At 38.0% G+C, this 19,958-nt stretch overlaps 1 protein-coding gene across 1 annotated transcript in view; it reads left to right on the top strand.

Moving 5' to 3' along the window:
• The window catches only part of AHI1 (Abelson helper integration site 1), a 200,017-nt gene extending 181,643 nt beyond the window's left edge, over positions 1-18,374 (top strand). The window contains 2 exon segments of the mRNA XM_025422343.3: positions 8,270-8,406; positions 17,540-18,374. Coding sequence (XP_025278128.3) covers positions 8,270-8,375 — 106 coding nt within the window. The 3' untranslated portion in view covers positions 8,376-8,406; positions 17,540-18,374.
• The last annotated feature ends 1,584 nt before the right edge of the window (positions 18,375-19,958 follow it).

Raw genomic sequence — 19,958 nt, 5'->3', positions numbered from 1 at the left:
TTATCAGGTGGTTAATTTTATTTCCCAGTTTGCTGAGAATTTGTATCAGGAATGGATGTTGGATTTTTGTCAGATGCTCTTTCTGTATCTATTAAGATAATCACATGATTTTTCTTTATTAATTTGTTAGTATGGTAAATTACACTGGTTTTCAAATTTAAACTAACCTTTCATTCTTAGGAGAAACCCTATGTAATCATGGTATGTTACCATTTTTATAAATTGATGAACTTGATTTTCTAAAATTTAATTTAGAGCTTTTTGCATTTTGTTCATGAGGCATAGGGTCCGTTGTTTTCTTGTAATGTCTTAGTCTGGTTTGGTATCTGAGGAATTCACCTTCGTGGAATGAGTTAGGAAGAATTCCCACCTCTTCCATTTTCTGGAAGTCTGTGTAGCCTTGGTATTTTTTCTTTTGTAATTTTTATTTCTTCACTGATACACTCGATTTGGTGACATGATTTTTTTTAGTTCTTTGAACATACTTCCAATGGTAGATTCCAAGTCGTTGTCTACAAAGTCCAATGTGTGGATTTCTAAAGGCACAGTTTCTGTTGATGACTCTTTTCCCCTTTGTATGGGCCATACCTCTGGTTTCTTTGTGTGTCTTGTAATCTTTTGTTGAAAACTGGACATTTTAAATACTGTATGACAACTCTGGAAATCAAATTCTTCCCTTCCCTGGGATTTGTTGCTGCTACTTATTGTAGTTGTTTTTGTTTGTTAAATAACTTCTCTGAATAAATTCTGTAACACTATAACTTATGGCCACTGAAGTCTCTGCTTGGTTAGATTAGTGATCAGCTAATTGGACAAAGATTTCCCCAAACACCTGGAAACCGGTAAGTCTCCCAGTCTTGCTAAGGGGTTCTCTTGGGGTATTGTGTGCAACTTCAATATTTAGCCAAGCAGTCGTGCACACTGTCCATATTTAGCCAAACAGTTGACATCTCTGTCTTAGCTTTCCTTCCTGTTAGCACAGAGCATTAAGATCAGCCAGAAATGAAGGTGTAAGGCATCCTTAGGCCTCTGCTGTGCATGCACACAACCCTACTACACATGTGAGACCTTCTAGACTCAGGACTATATCCAAGCTTTTTAAAACCCTATAGACGTCTCCCCAACTTTTCCTTTTCAGCTTTTTAGTCTGTTGTTTGACTGTTCTCCATCACTGAGGCAGCCTTGAAGTTAACTGTAATTGTTTTCAACAAGTGCCTCCCAGAGAAAAGGCAACCCCTGAGATAGGTCAAATACAGATAGCCTTACAAGTGTTATCTTCCAAAGAACCACCAGACAGATCAAGAAGACAATTCTTTGAAAATGAGGCTTTGAAAGAGCTCCATCCCTGTTCTGTGCCTTCCAGTAGCTGCCAAGGCTACCTGCTTTCACCGTAAATGCTGGCTATTCTGTTCCAAGGTCCTCACAGAGCCAACAGTGGGGGATGGGACTCGTTCTGGTTAAAATGCCACAAAGCTTGAAAGATCTTACCAAGATTCAACCATTTTTCTTGAATAAACATTCTGCAGTTGCCACAAGCTTTTGGTTATTTCCAGAATTCTGAAAAATATTGATTCTAACCATTTTTGCCAGTTTTCTGCAGAAGTCCTTAGCTCTACCACTTTCACAGACATTTTATTTCTTCTTCGAATATTGGGTAAACTCACCAATAAAGCTGTCTGGTCCTGGAATTTTCTTTTTTGGGAGATTTTTAACGACAAACTCAATTTATTTAATAGAAATAGAGCTATTAAGGTTATCTATTTTTCTTTTTTTAGTATAGACTTTGATAGTTTGTTTCTTTCAAGGATGTATTTCACTCATGGTTGAATTGATTGACATAAAGTTGTTCATAATATTCCCTCATTATCTTTTCAGTATTAATAGAATCTGTGATAGTGTTGCATTTCTCTAATCCCTGGTGTTGATAATTTCTTTCTTTTTTTCCAATCAGCCTGGCTTATGGTCTTTCAATATTATTGATCTTTTCAGAGAATCAGCTTTTTGTTTCATTGATTTCTGTTTATGGTTTTGTTTTTAATTTTTTTTATTTATTTGAGAAAGAGCAGGAGTAGGGGGCAGAAGGAGAGGGAGAAGCAGACTCTCCACTGAGCAGGGAGCCCAATGCGAGGCTCAATCCCAGAACCACGAGACCACAACCCGAGCCAAAAGCAGACATTTAACCAACTGAGCCGCTCAGGTGCCCTGATTTCAGTTTATTATTTGCAGACGTTTAACCAACTGAGCCACTCAGGTGCCCTGATTTCTGTTTATTATTTATCTATATTCTGTTTCATTGATTTCTACTCTGGTCTTTATTTCTGCTTATTTTGGATTTAATTTGTCCTTTTCCTAGTTTTTTAAGGTGGAAACTGTGGTCATTGATTTCACACCTTTCTTCTCTCCTATTATAAACATTGTAGTACCATAAATTTCCCACTAAGCACTCTTGAATGGCATTCCACAAAGTTTGATATGTTGAGGTTTCATTTTCATGTCTTTCAAAACATTTTTTAATTTTCCTTCAGATTTCTTCTCTGACCTGTGGGTTACTTAGAAGTGGGTTATTTCATTTCCAATATTTAGGAAGTTTCCCAGAGATCTTTCTGTTACTGATTTCTCACTCCATTGTGGTCAGAGAACATACTCTATGTGAGCCAAATCTTTTTAAATTGATTGAGAATTGTCTTACGGTTCTTAATATGGTCTCTCTTGTAAAAGTATTTAGTACTCTTGAAAAGAATGTGTATAATGCATTTTTCTACATGAAGTGTTCTTTTATAAATTAATTGGATCACATGGGCTAATAGTGTTGTTTATGTCTTCTGCTGCCTTACTGATTTTCTGTTTACCTGTTCTATTATTGAGAGTTGAATATTGAAGTCTTCAGCTAATATTGTGGGCTTGTTTTTTTTTTTTCATTCTTGTAGCTGTTAGTTTTTGTGTCATGTATTTTGAAGCTCTGTATTAGGTGTCCATATGTTTAGGATTGTTATGTCCTCTTAAAGGATTGACACTCTCATTATTAAATGACTTTTTCTGATCATATTCGTTGTTCTGAAATCTACTTCATTTAATATTAACAAAGTCTAGCTTTCTTTTAATAGTATTATAATGGTGTATGTGTTTTCCTACTTTAAATATAAAGATGCAAAGAGGTTGAGAATTAAAGCATGTTTCTTACAGGCAGCATATAACTAAGTTGTGCTCTTTTTATCCAATATGACCATTTCTGCCTTTTAATTAGAATAATTAGACAAACATCTATATTTAATACAATTATTTAATATGGATGAGTTTTAGTCTATTATACCGCTTTTTGTTTTCTAGTCGTCTCATCAGTTCTTTTTTCATTGTTTTCTGCTTTCTTTTAGATTATGTTTTATCTGTTTTTCATGTTAGCTTAGTATCTGTAATGCTGTGTTTTACTATTTTAGGGATTTTTTTTTTAGGGTTTAAAATACGAATCTTTATCACAGTGTATCTTCAGAATCTTTAAGATGGTACATTTCCACTTCTCCCCACCTGACCTTCATGCTTCTATAGTCATACATTCACTTAAGTTATAAACACCTCAGAAAAAAATAAAAATAAAAAATAAACACCTCAGGATGTTGTTATTTTTGTTTAAACTGTCATCTTTTGAAGAGAATGAATAAAAAAATATTAATATTTGCCCATTTTGTTTCCATCTTTGGTATTTTGTAATTCCTTTCTGTAAATCCATATCTTCACCTGCTATCATTTTCCTTACACCTGGAAGACTCCCTTCAACATTTCTTGTAGTTTTGGCTAGCTAAATATAAATGCCTTCACTGAAAAGATGTCTGAAAAGAACTAGATCACTTTTGTTTCTGAAAGCTATTTTCACTTGGCATAAAATTCTGTGTTGAAAGATTTGCACTTTTTTTCTGGTACTTTAAAAATGTTGCTTCATTGCCTTCTCACCTGCAGTTTTTATGCTTATCTTGTTCTTCTGTACATAGCATCATAATTTTCTTTATGTTTCTTGTGCTAGGGGCTGGTTGGATCTGTAGGTTTATATTTTCCTCAAATATGGGACATTTGGGCCTTTTTTCTTCAGTTTTGTTTTGTTTTATTTTGTTTTGTTTCTGCATCTGTCTGTTTGGGGATTCCAATTACACATCTGTTAGGCCACATAAAGGTGTCCCATGGCTCACTGATACTTTTTTTTTTAATTCTTTTTTTCAGAGCATCTTTTCTCTTGCTCTGTGTTCCATTTAATTTCTATTAATAGTTTCTAATGCTATGTCTTCAAGTTATCTGATTCTGATCTTTTTTCTGCAGTGTCTGTTCTGACTTTAATCCCTTCCAGTATATTTCTCACCTCGGGCATTTTAGTTTTCATCGTGGCCCTTCTCGATGTCTTCCATGTGTCTACTTAACCTTTTGAGCAGGTGGAATATAGTCTTAATAACTGTAATGTTTTTTTCTAACATTGTTTTAATAATTCTAACATCTATGTTCATTTCAATTTGTTTTATCCTCATCGTGGGTTGTACTTCTTTGCCACTCCCCCCCCCTTAGTAAATTTTTATTGGGATGCTGTACATTGAAATTTTTACCTTTGGGTTGCTAGATATTTCTATATATCTATAGGTATCCTTGAGCTCTATTCTAGAATGTAATTAAGCTACCTCAGAACAGTTTGATCCTTTGAGGTCTTGCTTTTAAGATTTGTTAGGTGGGACCAGAGCCATAATTATTCCTCACTACAGACACAATCCCTCTGGGTACTCTATGCAGTGTGTTCTGAGTTGTGAGGTTTTCCAGCCTGGCTGGTAGGAACAAGTACTGTTCTGGCTTCAGGAAATTTCCTTAGATGCATCCGTTCATCAGTACTTGCTGAATACTTGAAGGGAACCCTTTGTAGAACTTCACATTCTCTCGCTGTGAAGCTTTCTCCTCCCTGGCACTCTGAACTGTAGCCACTTTCATGTCCTCAGACCCTCAGCTGTCAGGGACTCCACCAGGACCCATGCAGGCTTCATCTCCCTGTGCTATGGCCTGGAAACTCTCAAGGTAGTAAGATGGGTGACCATCAGGTTCATCTCATTTATTCTCCATCTCTTGGGTATCAGTGTCCTTTGTTGCCAGTGATTCATTGGCTTGAAAACTGTTGTTTCATATATTTTGTTCACTGTTTGGGAGGGGCTTTTGGTGGTGGTGGTTTTAGGCAAGTGGTATATCTAGTCTCCATTACTCTATCTTGGCTACAACCAAAAGTCTAGATGTATATGTTTTCAAGGTAATTTTCTGTTAGATTCTAATCTATATAGAATGGGACACTGGTGGAGAGGATCTCCACAAAGGTGGAGAGGATCACAGTTTGATTTTCCCACAGTGCTCAGTGAAAGCCAAATATATAACACAGTGGGATGCCTGGGTGGCTCAGTGGTTGAGCGTCTGCCTTTAGCTCAGGGCGTGATCCCGGGGTCCTGGGATCGAGTCCTGCATTGGGCTCCCTGCATAGAGCCTACTTCTCCCTCTGTCTATGTCTTTTCTTCTCTCTGTGTGTCTCTCATAAATAAATAAATAAAATCTTAAAAACATAAAAATTTAAATAAAAAAATATATATAAGACAGCATTAGTCTTAAAGACCATATTGAGACAGGGTGAACAAAAAGAGAAGGGCCTAGGTGAACTAAAGTGAAAGTACCTGGGGTACCCTGAGGCCGGCACATGCTCTGTGGCTGGAGCAGAGATCAAGAACTAGGGCTCACCAGCAAGATGCAGTCCTAGTATCCTTGGTTGGGTGTGTGTGTGTGTGTGTGTGGGCGCGCGCGCAATTTTCAGTCGCCCAAATACAAAAAGATTTCACATAAATGCGGACTTCCAACTTCTCTTGAAGATAATCTGAAGTTTTGGACCACAGTTTCACAGTGTCCCATGGCATCCAAGATGGAGCTGAGGCAGTGGATTGCCTCCCCTGCAATGGTCATCCACTCTCTGGTTTGCCAGTTTACTGTATTACCCCTCACATGCTTCTCTCACTCGCCGTGTTACTCCCCCGACCCCCAAAGAGACCTGAGTTTGTACTTTAATGCCAAGGACAGGTTCCCTGGAGTGAGATTAAAATTATCAGTGCTTACTTTTTTAGAACTCAGCCTTTCCTTTCTCTCATCATTTGCCTCCTTTTGAAATATATACTCCATTCATTCTTTCATCTTTTAATTTCTGACCTTGTCCTTCTTAGCCATCTGATCTCATTTTGCTTACCTTTTATATCTCCACATCATCTTCTCAGGCTGCCATACAGTACCACAGACTGGGTTGCTTAAGCAACAGACATTTGTTTTTTCACAGTTGTGGAGGCTGAAAGTTCAAAATCAAGGTTCCAGCAGGATTGATTGTTGGTGAAGCCTCTCTTACTAGCTTGCAGATGACCACCTTCTTTCTGTGTCCTCACATGGCCTCTCCCCAGTGCATGTATGGAGAGAAAGAGCTCCATGATGTCTCTTCCTCGTATAATAAGGACTACCAGTTCCAGAGATTAGAACCTCACCCTTGTGGCCTCATTTAACTTGAATTAATCTCCTTAAAGGCCCTGCTTCCACTTTGGGGATTAGGGTGGCTTCAACCTGTGCATTTTGAGAGAACACAATTGAGTTCATAACAATCTCTATTCAATCCTACATATGACTTGATTTTGAAATTCTTGCATCTGTGTCAAACTCTTCCACCATTCCCAGATATTCTAGAAAGGAAACACTATATTCCACTCTAAATTTCCCCTTTTTTTTTTTTATCATTTTTGTATTTTCTTTCTCCTAACATCATTTACACTACTCTGCACTCATTCACAAATATTTGTTTTATATTTTCCTCCTACTGTTGAACTGTTTAAAAAACTGCATTCCATATCCCACAGGTCAGAATATCACAGCTTTTTTTTTTTTTTTTTTTTTTTTTTAGTATAATTGACTTGCAATGTCTCATTAGTTTCAGGTACACAGCATAGTGATTCAATAAGTCTATGCTTGCCACTAGTGTAGCTACTGTCTTTCACCATACAACACTATTACAACCTCAGTAACTATTTCTCTCTGTACCTTTTATTCCTATGACTATTCATTCCATAACTGGAAGCCTCTATCTCCCACTTTCCTTCTTCAATTTTGCTCAACCCCCCACTCCCCTCTGCTCTGGAAACCATCAGTTCTCTGTATTTATAGGTCTGATTCTCCTTTTTGTTTTCATTTGTTTTTTATATTCCTCCTGTAAGTGATATCATGTGGTATTTGTCCTTCTCTGTCTGACTTATTTCACTTAGCATAGTACCTTGTAGCTTTATCCATGTTGTCACAAATGGAAAGATCGTGTTCTTTTTTATGACTAATATTTCATTGTGTGTGTATGTGTGTATATATGTGTGTGTATATATACACATATATACATACATATATACACATGTGTGTATATATATATATATACACATATATACTACATCTTCTTTATTCATCTAACAGTGGACACTTGGGTTCCTTGCATATCTTGGTTATTGTAAAAATAATGCTGCAGTAAACATAGAGGTATATATTTCTTTGAATTTGTGTTTTTATTTTCTTTGGGTAAATACCTAGTAGTGGAATTCCTAGATCATGTCACAGCTTTCTATGTAGAAATTTCCTTCACCTGGGGTACCTGGGTGGCTCAGTGGTAGAACATTTACCTTTGGTTCAGGTCATGGTCCCAAGGTCCTGGGATCAAGTCCCACATTGGGCTCCGTGCGAGGAGCCTGCTTCTCCCTCTGCCTATGTTTCTGCCTCCCTGTGTGTGTGTCTCATAAATAAGTAAATAAAATCTTTAAATATAAATAGATAAATTTCATTTACCTTCTTTTTTGTCCCTAAGGAATCTCCTGTTATTTCTATGCACATGCATTTTTCCATCTACTTTGATAAAACTTTCTTTATGTATAATTATTATTATTATTTTGATAAAAACTTTGTTTTTTCCCAAGCAGCTGATACTTTTCTGAGAGAAGTAAAATTTATTTTATTCTGTCCTTTCATCATAGTAAAGAAGGAGCCCAACCAGTTGAAGGTTCATGTCTCTGCATTGTTTTAAGCTACTCCCTGCCGCTCACCCCCTAGTCTAATCACTCATATAGTGCATCAAATGCTCTTTCATACCCTCCTGTCGATCTCCCCTTGTATTCCTGTTGTCCTTATCCTAAATCAGAGCCTCATGTGAGCTGTTACAGCAGCTTTCTCATGGGCTCTTGTTTCTCTTCTTTCCCTCCTGTAGTTCTGAAGTGGGCAAAGAGCAGAGCCGTGAGGACCAAGGACAAGCACACAAAGTGGGCAAAGAGCAGAGCCGTGAGGACCAAGGACAAGCACACAAAGAAAAATGAGCAAGCCAGCCAAAAAGTCACCCTAATAGAGGTAAGAGGAAAACCAAGAGAAAGTTGTATCATAACATCATGAAAGAAAGATTTAGGGAAGGCATGGTCAAGCGTGACAAATCCCAAATAAGTCATGGAGATGAAAAGTACGGCGTAGAGGATACAATCAGTAATATTATGACACCATTTTTGGTGACAGGTGATAACTCCACTTACCATCATTGAGTAAAGTATAGCCCTGTTGAAGCGCTGTGTTGTACAGTTGAAATTAATATAACATTATATACTAATTTTACTGCAATTATAAATCAATCAATCAGTCTAACCAAACAAACAGTGACAAATGCCAAAAGGAGAAGTAAAGTACAGACTGCAAAGTACCCTTTGGGATTTGCAGCCAAGAGACCGTTGTGACCTACAAGAGGAGAGTTCTGATGAGAGTCCTGGAAGCATGAATCAAATTGTCTCCATTGCAGAAGAAAAGATGTGATCAGAATAGATGGCTTCTCCAAGAAGCTGCACTTCAAAGGAAAGGAAAAGCTGAGCAGTAAGCAGTGGAGAGCACAGGATTTAGGGACCTTTATAGAAAGTAATGATGAGAGTAGGTACAAACTAGGAGGAGAGAGCCCTGTGAGAGGAGCCACTCAAGTTACAGAACAAGGGGAATGATCCCTGGGGACTGGAGGAAATACACACATTAGAATGTGGAACAAGGAAGGGTCGCTTTTCTACTGAGATAGGCCAGTGAGGCATATCTGTTTAAATGACAATGGTTTCTGGTAGAAGAAGGAGTATAAGAAGGCCTCTGTTTTCTCTGTCAGGCACAAGTGAAGTTTGCTAGAAGTGAAGTGTTCCAGCTGTATCATGGCCACTCTTACAGAACTGTCATCTTCGGAGAACTAGATTCAGAATTTTCTTTTTTTTTTTTTTTAAGATTTTATTTATTTATTCATGAAAGAGAGAGAGAGAGGCAGAGACACAGGCAGAGGGAGAAGCAGGCTCCATTCAGGGAGCCCGACGTGGGACTCGATCCCAGGTCTCCAGGATCATGCCCTGAGCTGAAGGCAGGCTCTAAACTGCTGAGCTACCCAGGGATCCCCCTAGATTCAGAATTTTCTTAAGTATTTGTAGATTTTAATTATAAAAACAAATGCTCATTATGCTGAAAGCATATAGATATATAATCATGGGTTAAGGAATGACTTTTTATCCTTGGTAACAGATTCAGAAAACATTTTGAAACATTTTAATAATAAAAAACTATGAAATGGGAAATGTCAAAGAGAAAAAACACACCATAAGCAAAATCTAAAAACAAGTAATAACCCAGGATGAGGAAGAATGTCACAAAATGTGTGTCAGATAAAGAAGTAATACCCCTAACACACATTAAAAAAAAAAAAAGAAAAAACTTAAAAATCAGAAAAGAAGGAAAAGGGCATTCAGAGGCCATTCTTAAATATATGTAAATGGCAATGAACATATATTTCATTGTCCATTGTCCAGTGATCCACCTTCCAGTGATTAGATAATAGAAATTAAAACAATAAATGATAAAGAATGTTCCCCCTTGACAAAATGGCAACAAGTTTCAAACTTATAAAACCTATGGGGTTTATAAGTTCCTCCTACACTGCTGGTAATTATATAAGATTGATCCATTCTTTGTGGGAGATAGCTTGGTGATGCTATTTTTTAAGTTTTGAAATTGTTCGTCTCTTTTGATCTGACATTTTTACCTCTAGAAATCTGTAGGAAAATAGTCAAGTATGCATGCACCAACTCAGTTAAAAGGCTGTTCCTTCAAGCAATGTTTTAAAAATAGGAAGATACCAGATGCCTGGGTGGCTCAGCAGTTAAGTGTCTGCCTTTGGCTCAGAGCATCATCCCGGAGTCCCACATCAGGCTCTTTGCAAGGAGTCTGCCTTGTCCTCTGCTATGTCTCTGCCTCTCTCTCTCTGAGTCTCTCTGTCTCTGTCTCTCTCTGTCTGTCTCTCTCTCATGAATAAATAGTCTTTAAAAAAAAATAGGAAGATAGAGGTGCGCCTGGGTGGCTCAGCCAGTGAGTGTCTGCCTTTTGACTTTAGCTCAGGTCATGATCTCAAGGTCATGAGATCAAGCCCCAAGTCAGGCTCTGCACTCAACAGGGGGTCTGCTTTTCTCTCCCTCCCCCCCTCCCCCTCTCCCTCTCATGCTTGCACACACTCTTTCTCTAAACTAAATAAATAATGTTTTTAAAAATAGGAAGGAAAAAATTGAATTTCCATGAATATAGAATTAAGCTATGAAACATTTATATGAGAGAATACTATGTGATATTATTCATTACATTATAGAAGTATTTTCATAGACATGGAAATATGTATGATAATTTATGAGTAAAAGAAAGATAATTATAAAATAGTTTGTATATAACATATACAATTGACTCTTGAACAACACAGGGGTTAGGGGTGCCAACCCCCAGTCCATACAGTTGAAAATCCACATATAACTTTGGACTGCCCCAAACACTTAATAGTAACAGCCTACTGTTGACTGGAAGCCTTACTGATAATTCTAAATAGTTGATTAACTGTTTTGTATGTTATATGTGTTATAAACTGTTCTCTTATAATAAAGTAAGCTGGAAAAACAAAAATGTTACTAAGAAAACCATACAGAAGAGAAAATTTATAGTACTGTACTATATTTATCAATATTGTCAGTTTATAGCATTTGTGTAAAAGATGAATCATCTGTGTCTCCATCATTATCTATGTCATATAGAATACTGTAGATGTATTAATAATACTGACATCAAAAATGAAAAGATAATGTGAAGATTTTTTTTTTAAAGATTTATTTATTCATGAGAGACACAGAGAGAGAGAGAGACAGAGACACAAGCAGAGGGAGAAGCAGGCTCCTTGCAGAGAGCCCGATGTGGGACTCAACCCTGGATCCCGGGATCACATCCTAAGCCGAAGGCAGACGCTCAATCACTGAGCCACCCAGGCGTCCCAATAATGTGAAAATTTATATTTATTTACAGGTATAGCTCTTCATGCACTGATAACAAAGAAGCAGCAATATGGTTGCTTTATGGTGGCCTAGTGTAATCAATGTAATCACTTCCCAGGCACCTAGCCTATATAAGAATGAATGAATTGTTGTGGCATACAGTGTTGTAGTACTATTTCATGATACTGATGGAAAGAAACATTGTTACATTTTTTAAAAAACAACCTATGTGTGATGAAAGGCTGATAAGCAATTTCTCTGATTGGGGGAGATAGAGCCATACTATACTATAATTCTTCAAAAGCAAAGTTATGAAACAGGAAGAAAACTAACACATTATTAATTTTATTGCCTATCACTGCCTACCTAAGGATAGTCTGTCCGCTTCCGTATAAGTGTTACACGTAATGTTCTACACAGTGAATACTATGCAATGATGAGATGATGACACAGTTAGATTTTCACACACAGATATATATATACATATACACACACACACACACACACTAGATGTTTATTGGTTGTATGGCATGATTATCTACTATTCATTAAGTAGAAGTGGATCATCATAAAGGTCTTTGTGCTTGTCATCTTCACCTTGGAGGAGGTAGAGAAGGAGCAACTGGTGCTGTGTCAGGGGTGCCATAGGTAGAAGAAGAGGCAGGAGAGGCAGGCACACTCAGTAGAACTTTACAGAAATACATTGTAATTTCTGACTTTTTTGCTTTTTCATTTCTCTAAAAATGTTTCTTTATAGGGGGCACCTGAGCTGCCAGCTTTTGATTTCGGCTCAGATGATTAGGGTTGGCAGGTTCTGCACTCAGCAGGGAGTCTGCTTGAGATTCTGTCTCTCTCTGCCCCTCTCCCCTCTCTCTCTCTCTCTCTAAAATAAATAAATCTTTTTTAAAAATGTTTTTATATGATACAATGCTTTTTCCACCATTTGCTGTAGTTTCATTACCTATATCATAGAAGAATCCCAGTTGTAAAAGAAGTCAAAGTCATCTTGACTTCTGCTGGAATCCTTCTGCTGGACTGTCTACTGTCCAGTGTCAGTTGTCTTCTGGGACTGGTTTTTACATCTTTCCTCATCGCCTGGCACTGGTTCAGAGGCATTCATTTCTATCAAGTTGTCTTCTGTTCATTCCTCTGGTGTGGTATCTATCAATTCTTGAATTGCTCCAAGATCCATATCTAGAAACCGCTTCACACCCCCCTAACTTCTTTGCCATATCTACACTCTCTTTCATGATTTCCTTAATTGGCTTTGCTATAAATCCTGTGAAGTCATGCACAGCATCTGGATACAGTTTTCTCCAGCAGGAATCTATCATTTGGGCTTTGACGGCCCTCACGGTTTCTTCTCTAACAATGATGGCATCTTCAGTGGTGTAACCTCCCAGATTTTCATGATGTTCTCCATGTTGGGGTTCTCTTCCATAGTGTTGACAGTCTTCCCTTGAGTAATGTGTGTAATGAGCTTAAGGGTCCTTATGGCCCCACTGACCCAGAGGCTAAATTAGAGACATTGTGTTTAGGGGCAGATAGAGCATTTCAGTCCCTTCAGTGTTGAACCCATGGGGTTCTGGATGGCCAGGGGCATTGTCCAATATCAAAAGAACTTTAAAAGGCAGTCCTTCACTGGCAAGGTACTTTCTGACTTCAGGGACAAAGCATCAATGGAATCAACCTAGGAAAAGGGTTCTCCGTGTTCAGGCCTTTTTGTCATACAAGTAAAACATTGGCAGTTAGTCTTTACCCTTTCCCTTCAAGACCTTGGAGTTAGCAGCTGTATAGATGAGGGTAATCCTAATCATAATCCCGACTGCATTTGCACAAAACAGTAGGATTAGCCTATCCCCTTCTTGCCCCCCTTCAATCCTGGTGCTCACTTCTCTTCCTTACTAATAAATGTCCTTTGTGGCATTTTCTTTCCAAAATAAGGCATTTTCATCTGCATTAAAAATCTGTTTGACAGATATCCTTCCACCTCAGTGATTTTATTAGTGGCATCTGAGAACTCCTCAGCTGACTCTTGGTGGGCAGAACTGCTTCTGTTTTCTTGTCATTTTTAAGCCAGACCTCTTTGTAAATTTATCAAACCATCCTTTGCTGGCATTAAATTCTCCAGCTTTAGATCCTTCAACCTCCTTTTGCTTTAAGTTGTCACATAATGACTTTAATTTTCTTGAATCATATTAGAGTCTGTAAGCACATCTTTCTTGCATCTCTCCTACACACACATAAAAACTGCATTTTTCAATACAAGAGAAAAAGATATTTTGCAAGGTCACCTGGGTGGCTCAGCCAACTAAACATCTGCCTTAACTCAGGTCGTGATCTCAGAGTCCTGGGATTAAGCCTCCCCAACAGGAAGGCTCCCTGCTCAATGGGGAGTCTGCATCTCCCTCTCCTTCTGCCCCTTCCCCTGCCCATGCCTTCTCTCTCTCTTTCTTTCTCTGTCTCTGTCTCTCATAGAGAAATAAATTTTTTTTAAAAAAAAGGCATTTTGCAAAACATACAGGATTTTCATACTTGGTGTAGCTGCAGTAACAGCCTCATCAGTTCCTTTTCCTTTTTTACAATGGTCCTTATGCTGCGTTCATTTATTTTGAAAAATGGCAGACAACCACAGCGGCAGACCTCAATCTATGGTACGTATCAAGCAATTTGTGTTTTTCTTATAATGTCATGACTTTCCTCTGCTTCTTGGGAGCACTTCCAGCATCAGTGGTGACACTTTGTCTGGGTCCCATTGGGTTATTCAAGGTTTACAGTATTGCACTGAAGAGAGAGAAAAATAACCCGAGAACTGTGAGAGATCACTTTTTACTGCAGTATGCAATTTACTAGAGAGATAAACTGCTCACACGTATATATTGCTGTATACTTTATGGTGGTAAATGATAAAAGACACTAGTATCTACATATATTTTATGTATTCCTGACATATCTTTCTCTTAGTTTTTTTTCTTTGATATTTCTAAGCCAGTTTTCCAGTTTTTTTCAAATTATCATAAATTCATAAATCTCCAAAAACTTTTCAAACATATTTATCAAAAAAAAAATCTGGGTCTGACTGGACTTGTGCAGTTCAAACCTGTGTTATTCAAGGGTCAACTACATGCATAAAATATTGAACCATATACATTGAAAAAATTGTCAATAGTTCCCTCTGAGTGGTGGTGGTGTGATGATTTTTTTCTTTCATTTTACTTTGTATATTTTCTAATTTTTCTACTCAACATATATTGACATCCACCACTTGGTCATTTCTTTTAAAATGAAGGTATTTTCGGGCACCTGGGTGGCTCAGTCAGTTAAGTATCTGCCTTCGGCTCAGGCTGTGATCTTGCATCAGGCTCCCTGCTCGATGGGGAGCCCACTTCTCCCTCTCCTTCTGCCTCTCCCCCTGCTTGTGCTTGCGGTCTCTCTCTATCAAATAAATAAATAATATCTTTTTTTAAAAAATTTTAATGAAAAATAATAATTATAGTAATTTTCTAATATGCCCATTCTTGGTACAGTAGAAGAAAGCAAGGTTTCAGAGTCACAGGTAGGAAGTGCCTGAACTAGGACTTGATCTTCTGGCCCCAGGTTCAGGGCTGTTTCTGTTCCACAGTACTCAGCTGTGAGTAGATGGCAAGTGCCTACAGGCTGGGGCTCTACTGTGCTCTCCTTGTCTCTCCCCAGTGCTTAGCCTGCTGTCTGGCCAAGTAGTAAGCCTTCAGGGAATGTTTACTGGGCTGAATTTCTTGCAGGGTGGGGCCCGTGGGGCCCGGTATTTTTATGACTCTTACTTTTCACACATAACATACACAGACATGAACCTGGTTTCCTACTCATTTTCTAAAAGCTCACTACACACATTTTCCTTTCTCTTTTCATATGATTTCCCTTGAAAAAAAAAAAGGCCCCCACTTTGTATTTCTCTACCTGCATTCACTTAGGGGCTGAATCAGGAGGAGACACCTCAAAGAGAGACCTCATTTGGATTTGCTCTGGAGTCTTTCGGTTGGGTGGCATCTCTTCCCTTTCAGCAAATCTCCATCCACTGCCCCAGCTTCTCTAGCCCATGCTGTCAGCACCTGTCGTGCTCACACACCACTCCCGTGTCCTTCTTCTCAGAGCTGTGGACTGGTTGTCAGTCCTCCTTTCCCTTTATTCTGTCCCTTTTCTCCCTCTCCCAGGTGATCTTTGTCATTCTGTGTCACGGGCCCCTTCCTCTTCTTAGTCTGATTCACTTCCCTTAAAGATGTTATCTACACTGCCTTCTTCTGCATGTTCTAGTTACATTTCTCTAGAGGGTTCCCTCTCCTGCGGGTCCTCTGGCCTCACTGTTTACTTCTTAGAGGGCAACCTCCACCTGATAAATGTCATCCTCTGTCCTCTGCACGTGCAAGATCCAGCTCACTCACTTCCAGCTGTTGTTCTCTCCTTCCCTTTTCTGTTTTTCATCTTTGTTTTTGTTACCACTTTTATGAATGCCTCCTCCCACTCTGTTTTGCCTTGTTACTCCTCTAAGATCCTATTTACCTTCCTCGAGGCCCCTTGCCATTGTTTGTAGGATCTCTCAGGTACTGGTGCCCAGCGTCTGTCTGAGCCTTTGCTTCTTTATTTCCCATTTGTATTGGGCCCTAATTTGAGACAAGGTTTGTATGCTCTACATGTATACACACAGGGGCAGAAATGAATGGGATACCCTTTTTCGGCTCCTCATGCAATTGTAGGTTGGCACACCACATCTGTACCATTTTACACTCTAGTTCTGGTGAGCCTCACTTGAAACATTTTTGAACTTCTGCATATAATCCCAGCTTGTCTGTGCTGGCTCTGTTCAACAAAGTTAAAGTCAGGAAACACGGACTGACCAAGGATTTTTTTCCCCTTGTCAAAAAAAGATAGCGTAACTATTTAAGATGGAGCCTGTCCCCGAAGAGCACAGATGTTGTCTATACCTCCTGTGCTACCAGGGAAGGACCTGAGGAAAGGGCCAGCCTACCCTTTACTTTTCTCAGGAGTGTTCAGTGTAATTGACCACCACCTTAACCAGATTCTTAGCCCGCGTTTGTTTTTTCAGAGCAGTCAAGCATTAAGTCCTTTCTCTTCAGAGAAAGGACATTTTTATTTAAGTCTAGTAACTTACCAGTGGCACGTGAATAATTGCATTAAAGAGTGTCAGGTTCAACACCACTACGTAGTTTTTTGTGTACTTCCCACATGATCTCTAAGAAGCTCCTTGTTTCATCTGCACATTGGATCTTAATTTTATTAATGATATTATTTTATTTATTTTAGAGCTGCATTTAGATGCGTAATTAACCATCACTATCTTCGTTAAAAATGACACCTACCATTTTTTTTTATTTATCCAAAAAATATATTTAAACAACTTGTAAAAATAGACACCACCATTGATCAAATGGAAGAATGCTATTTCGGGACGCCTGGGTGGCTCAGCGGTTAAGCATCTGCCTTCGGCTCAGAGCATGATCCTGGAGTCCTGGGATCGAGTCCCACATCAGGCTTCCATGGAGCCTGCTTCTCTCTGCCTGTTTCTCTGTGTGTGTGTGTGTGTGTGTGTCTCCATGAATAAATAAATAAAATATTTTTAAAAAAAGAAAGAATGCTATTTAATAGGATGGTCTATATTCTTTCCATTTACTAACCTTTTTTTCCCCAATAAGTGAAGAATTTTATGAACCTTGATTGCCTGTTCTTAATTTCTGGAAGTTGCCCCGGGTTTAGGTACTTATTAGTGTCTGTATTTGAGAAGTATATTTCTTTTTCACTGGTCAGTGCCAGAGCAAGCCTTGTGCATCTGCTGATGGTGCTGGGAGATGTTAACAGTATGTTCAAGAAGCAAACTAGGGGGGGTGGGAGTGAATGGGTGACGGGCACTGGGGGTTATTCTGTATGTTAGTAAATTGAACACCAATAAAAAATAAATTAAAAAATAAAAAAATAAAAAAAGAAGCAAACTAGGAGTTAGCTAGGTGATTCATACTCTGGTCTTAGGTGTGTGTGTGTGTGTGTGTGTGTGTGTGTGTGTGTGTCAGTCGCACAGTATGTTTATTATCTGCTCCACTGCAGGACCATACAGAGATTTGGTTGTGGGCAAAAGACCTTGTTTGAGTTCATTGAACACATTTTGTGTACTTTTCTCCTAGTAAAGAGTTGAAGGAGAATGAAGAGACAATCAAATACACAGAAATGAAATGGCAAATGAAACCAGTTTCTCTTCAGACTTAAGAATTTTCAGATCCTAAGGAAGAAAGGAAGGACCCACTATGTCTTGTCCTCATGAGAGCATCTAGAAAAATCAGAAGCAAGGTATGAGTAGAAAAATGAATGTGGCCTTTTGGCCTTCATTATTATAAACCATTGTGATTGTTGTTGATCAAAGTACTGGCACTTGTATTTATTAGTAATTACATCAGAATTACATGACCACTGTTGGAAAACCCATAAAGAAAAAAAAATAATTGCTTAAAAACAAAACAAAAAACGTAATTGCTATTCAACATGAAGGAAAAGTGTTTACTCTGTTGGGATGTCCATTAAGCAGTCGTTTAATGTTATTATATCTGTAACGTGATTGTGTGATGTTATGTTCAGAATATAAAGTGTATGCTTTTGAAATTTAACTTTAAGAGACAAGCAGCTTCACAATATTGTATATTTTAAATGGTCCCAGTGAGAAAGACATTAAAAGGGAACAAATTTTGTTTGTTTTGAATGAATCATATATGTAACTTGTTACATGTAAACTAAATGCCCTTTGACTTGATTGGTAGCAGTATTTCAAATATCTTTACTTTTAAAAAAGAGCATTTCATATTTAAGCATATAAGTCATTTGTAGACTTCCATTGTTGAATATTTATTTTAGTCTTAACATTTGTTCTTAAATTATTACATTGCATTATTTATTCCTTGAGTTCCTTAATTAACGGTGTCATTACAATATGACTGTTTTATTAAAGTGTTATGTTATAATATAAAAGTTCATTTCTTTGTTTTTTTCTTGACTCTTTTCTCAACAATGTGATTATAAGTCTGTCAGTAAAATATTTAACCCCACAAAGGTCAAAACTAATATAGTATCAGAAAACTTATTTACCAAATTAGAAATTGAATTGATTAAAATAAGAAGTGAGAAAAACAGAGTTGGGCATTGAGGTGTAAATTTTGCCCAGATGTATACCCGATGTGAAATTCTTCTAGTAAAAACATATTTGGCTCTTATCCCTGCACATGTTGTAGAGGCATGAAAATTGGTAAACATGCCCCTGCTGTGTAGAACTTAATGGGGGGGGGGGGGAGCATTTTTAAAGGTGGTGAGTGGCACCAATGTCAGCAGAAGCCCTCAACCATCAGCCCCAAAATCTTGTGTGGTGGCACCGAGCTCCTGTTGTCCTGGATGCATGTCTGCTGGGCCCAGGCAGCTGGAGTGACCATTGTGTGAGCTTGTTTTGTCTGAGTTGTGAATGTACTTGATAATTATAAAATATGCATCTCTGCAGTTTTAGCTTATAGTTTTGAGATATATATTGCTTTTCTGATTTAGGTTTTAATCACAAAGGATTTCAATAAGTTGCTCATCTACTGGAGATTCTCTCTTCCCCTCTCTCTGCCCCACCCTCCACTTATATGCTCTCACTCTCTTTTCCAAAACTAATTAAATAACTCTAAAAAAATTAAGACAAATGAAATATGTCACAGGAGCTAAACATTTGCTGAGATCTCAGTGTTCATATGAAAAATAAAGGGGTTTTTTGTATTATAACTAATGAAGACAAAAATAATAATTGAGGCAAACCAAGAAAAGTTGGTGTTACTCAAGACCCAGTCCTTTCCTCTTTTGTCCAGTTGACAAATAAGACTCCAGTTATGTTCATGAGTAGATTAATAAAACATCTTGATCATACTCTCAGACATGGGATGGGGGCAGAGGACATCATAGAAGTACCTTCCATGTAGAAGTCCAAATTATAGTCAAGTAGAGGAATCAGACATGAGAATCTATTTGAAGATTCTGATACTGCACATCTTCTTAGTAACAAGTTAGTTTTCTTTATCTTCATTCTGAAATTATTGAATTTTATCCCATTTTATGAAGTCTCCTCCAAATGAGTAAGAGTTTGACATCTTTTTTAGATCTAAATATTTTTAAACCATTCTTAGAAATTTATTTCCCAATTGGTTCTACTCTATCTTGGATATTGAAGTTTCTTCAGTATCAAAACTGTACAGTGAATAAGATTTGCAAAGCTAGAGAAAACATCAAGTTTTTAAAGATTTAGGATATGAAACATTTTACACCGTGATGCAAATTTATGTTTAAAATGCACATTTTATCTTTTTTAATTTTTATTTATTTATGATAGTCACAGAGAGAGAGAGACAGAGACAGAGACACAGGCAGAGGGAGAAGCAGGCTCCATGCACCGGGAGCCCGATGTGGGATTCGATCCCGGGTCTCCAGGATCGCGCCCTGGGCCAAAGGCAGGCGCCAAACCGCTGCGCCACCCAGGGATCCCTAAAATGCACATTTTAAATGAAATCCGTGTTTTTAAATGGCTAACAC

This window comes from Canis lupus, chromosome 1 (assembly GCF_003254725.2).
Source record: "Canis lupus dingo isolate Sandy chromosome 1, ASM325472v2, whole genome shotgun sequence".
Lineage (NCBI taxonomy): Eukaryota > Metazoa > Chordata > Mammalia > Carnivora > Canidae > Canis > Canis lupus.
This window is presented reverse-complemented; position numbering and strand designations above follow the sequence as displayed.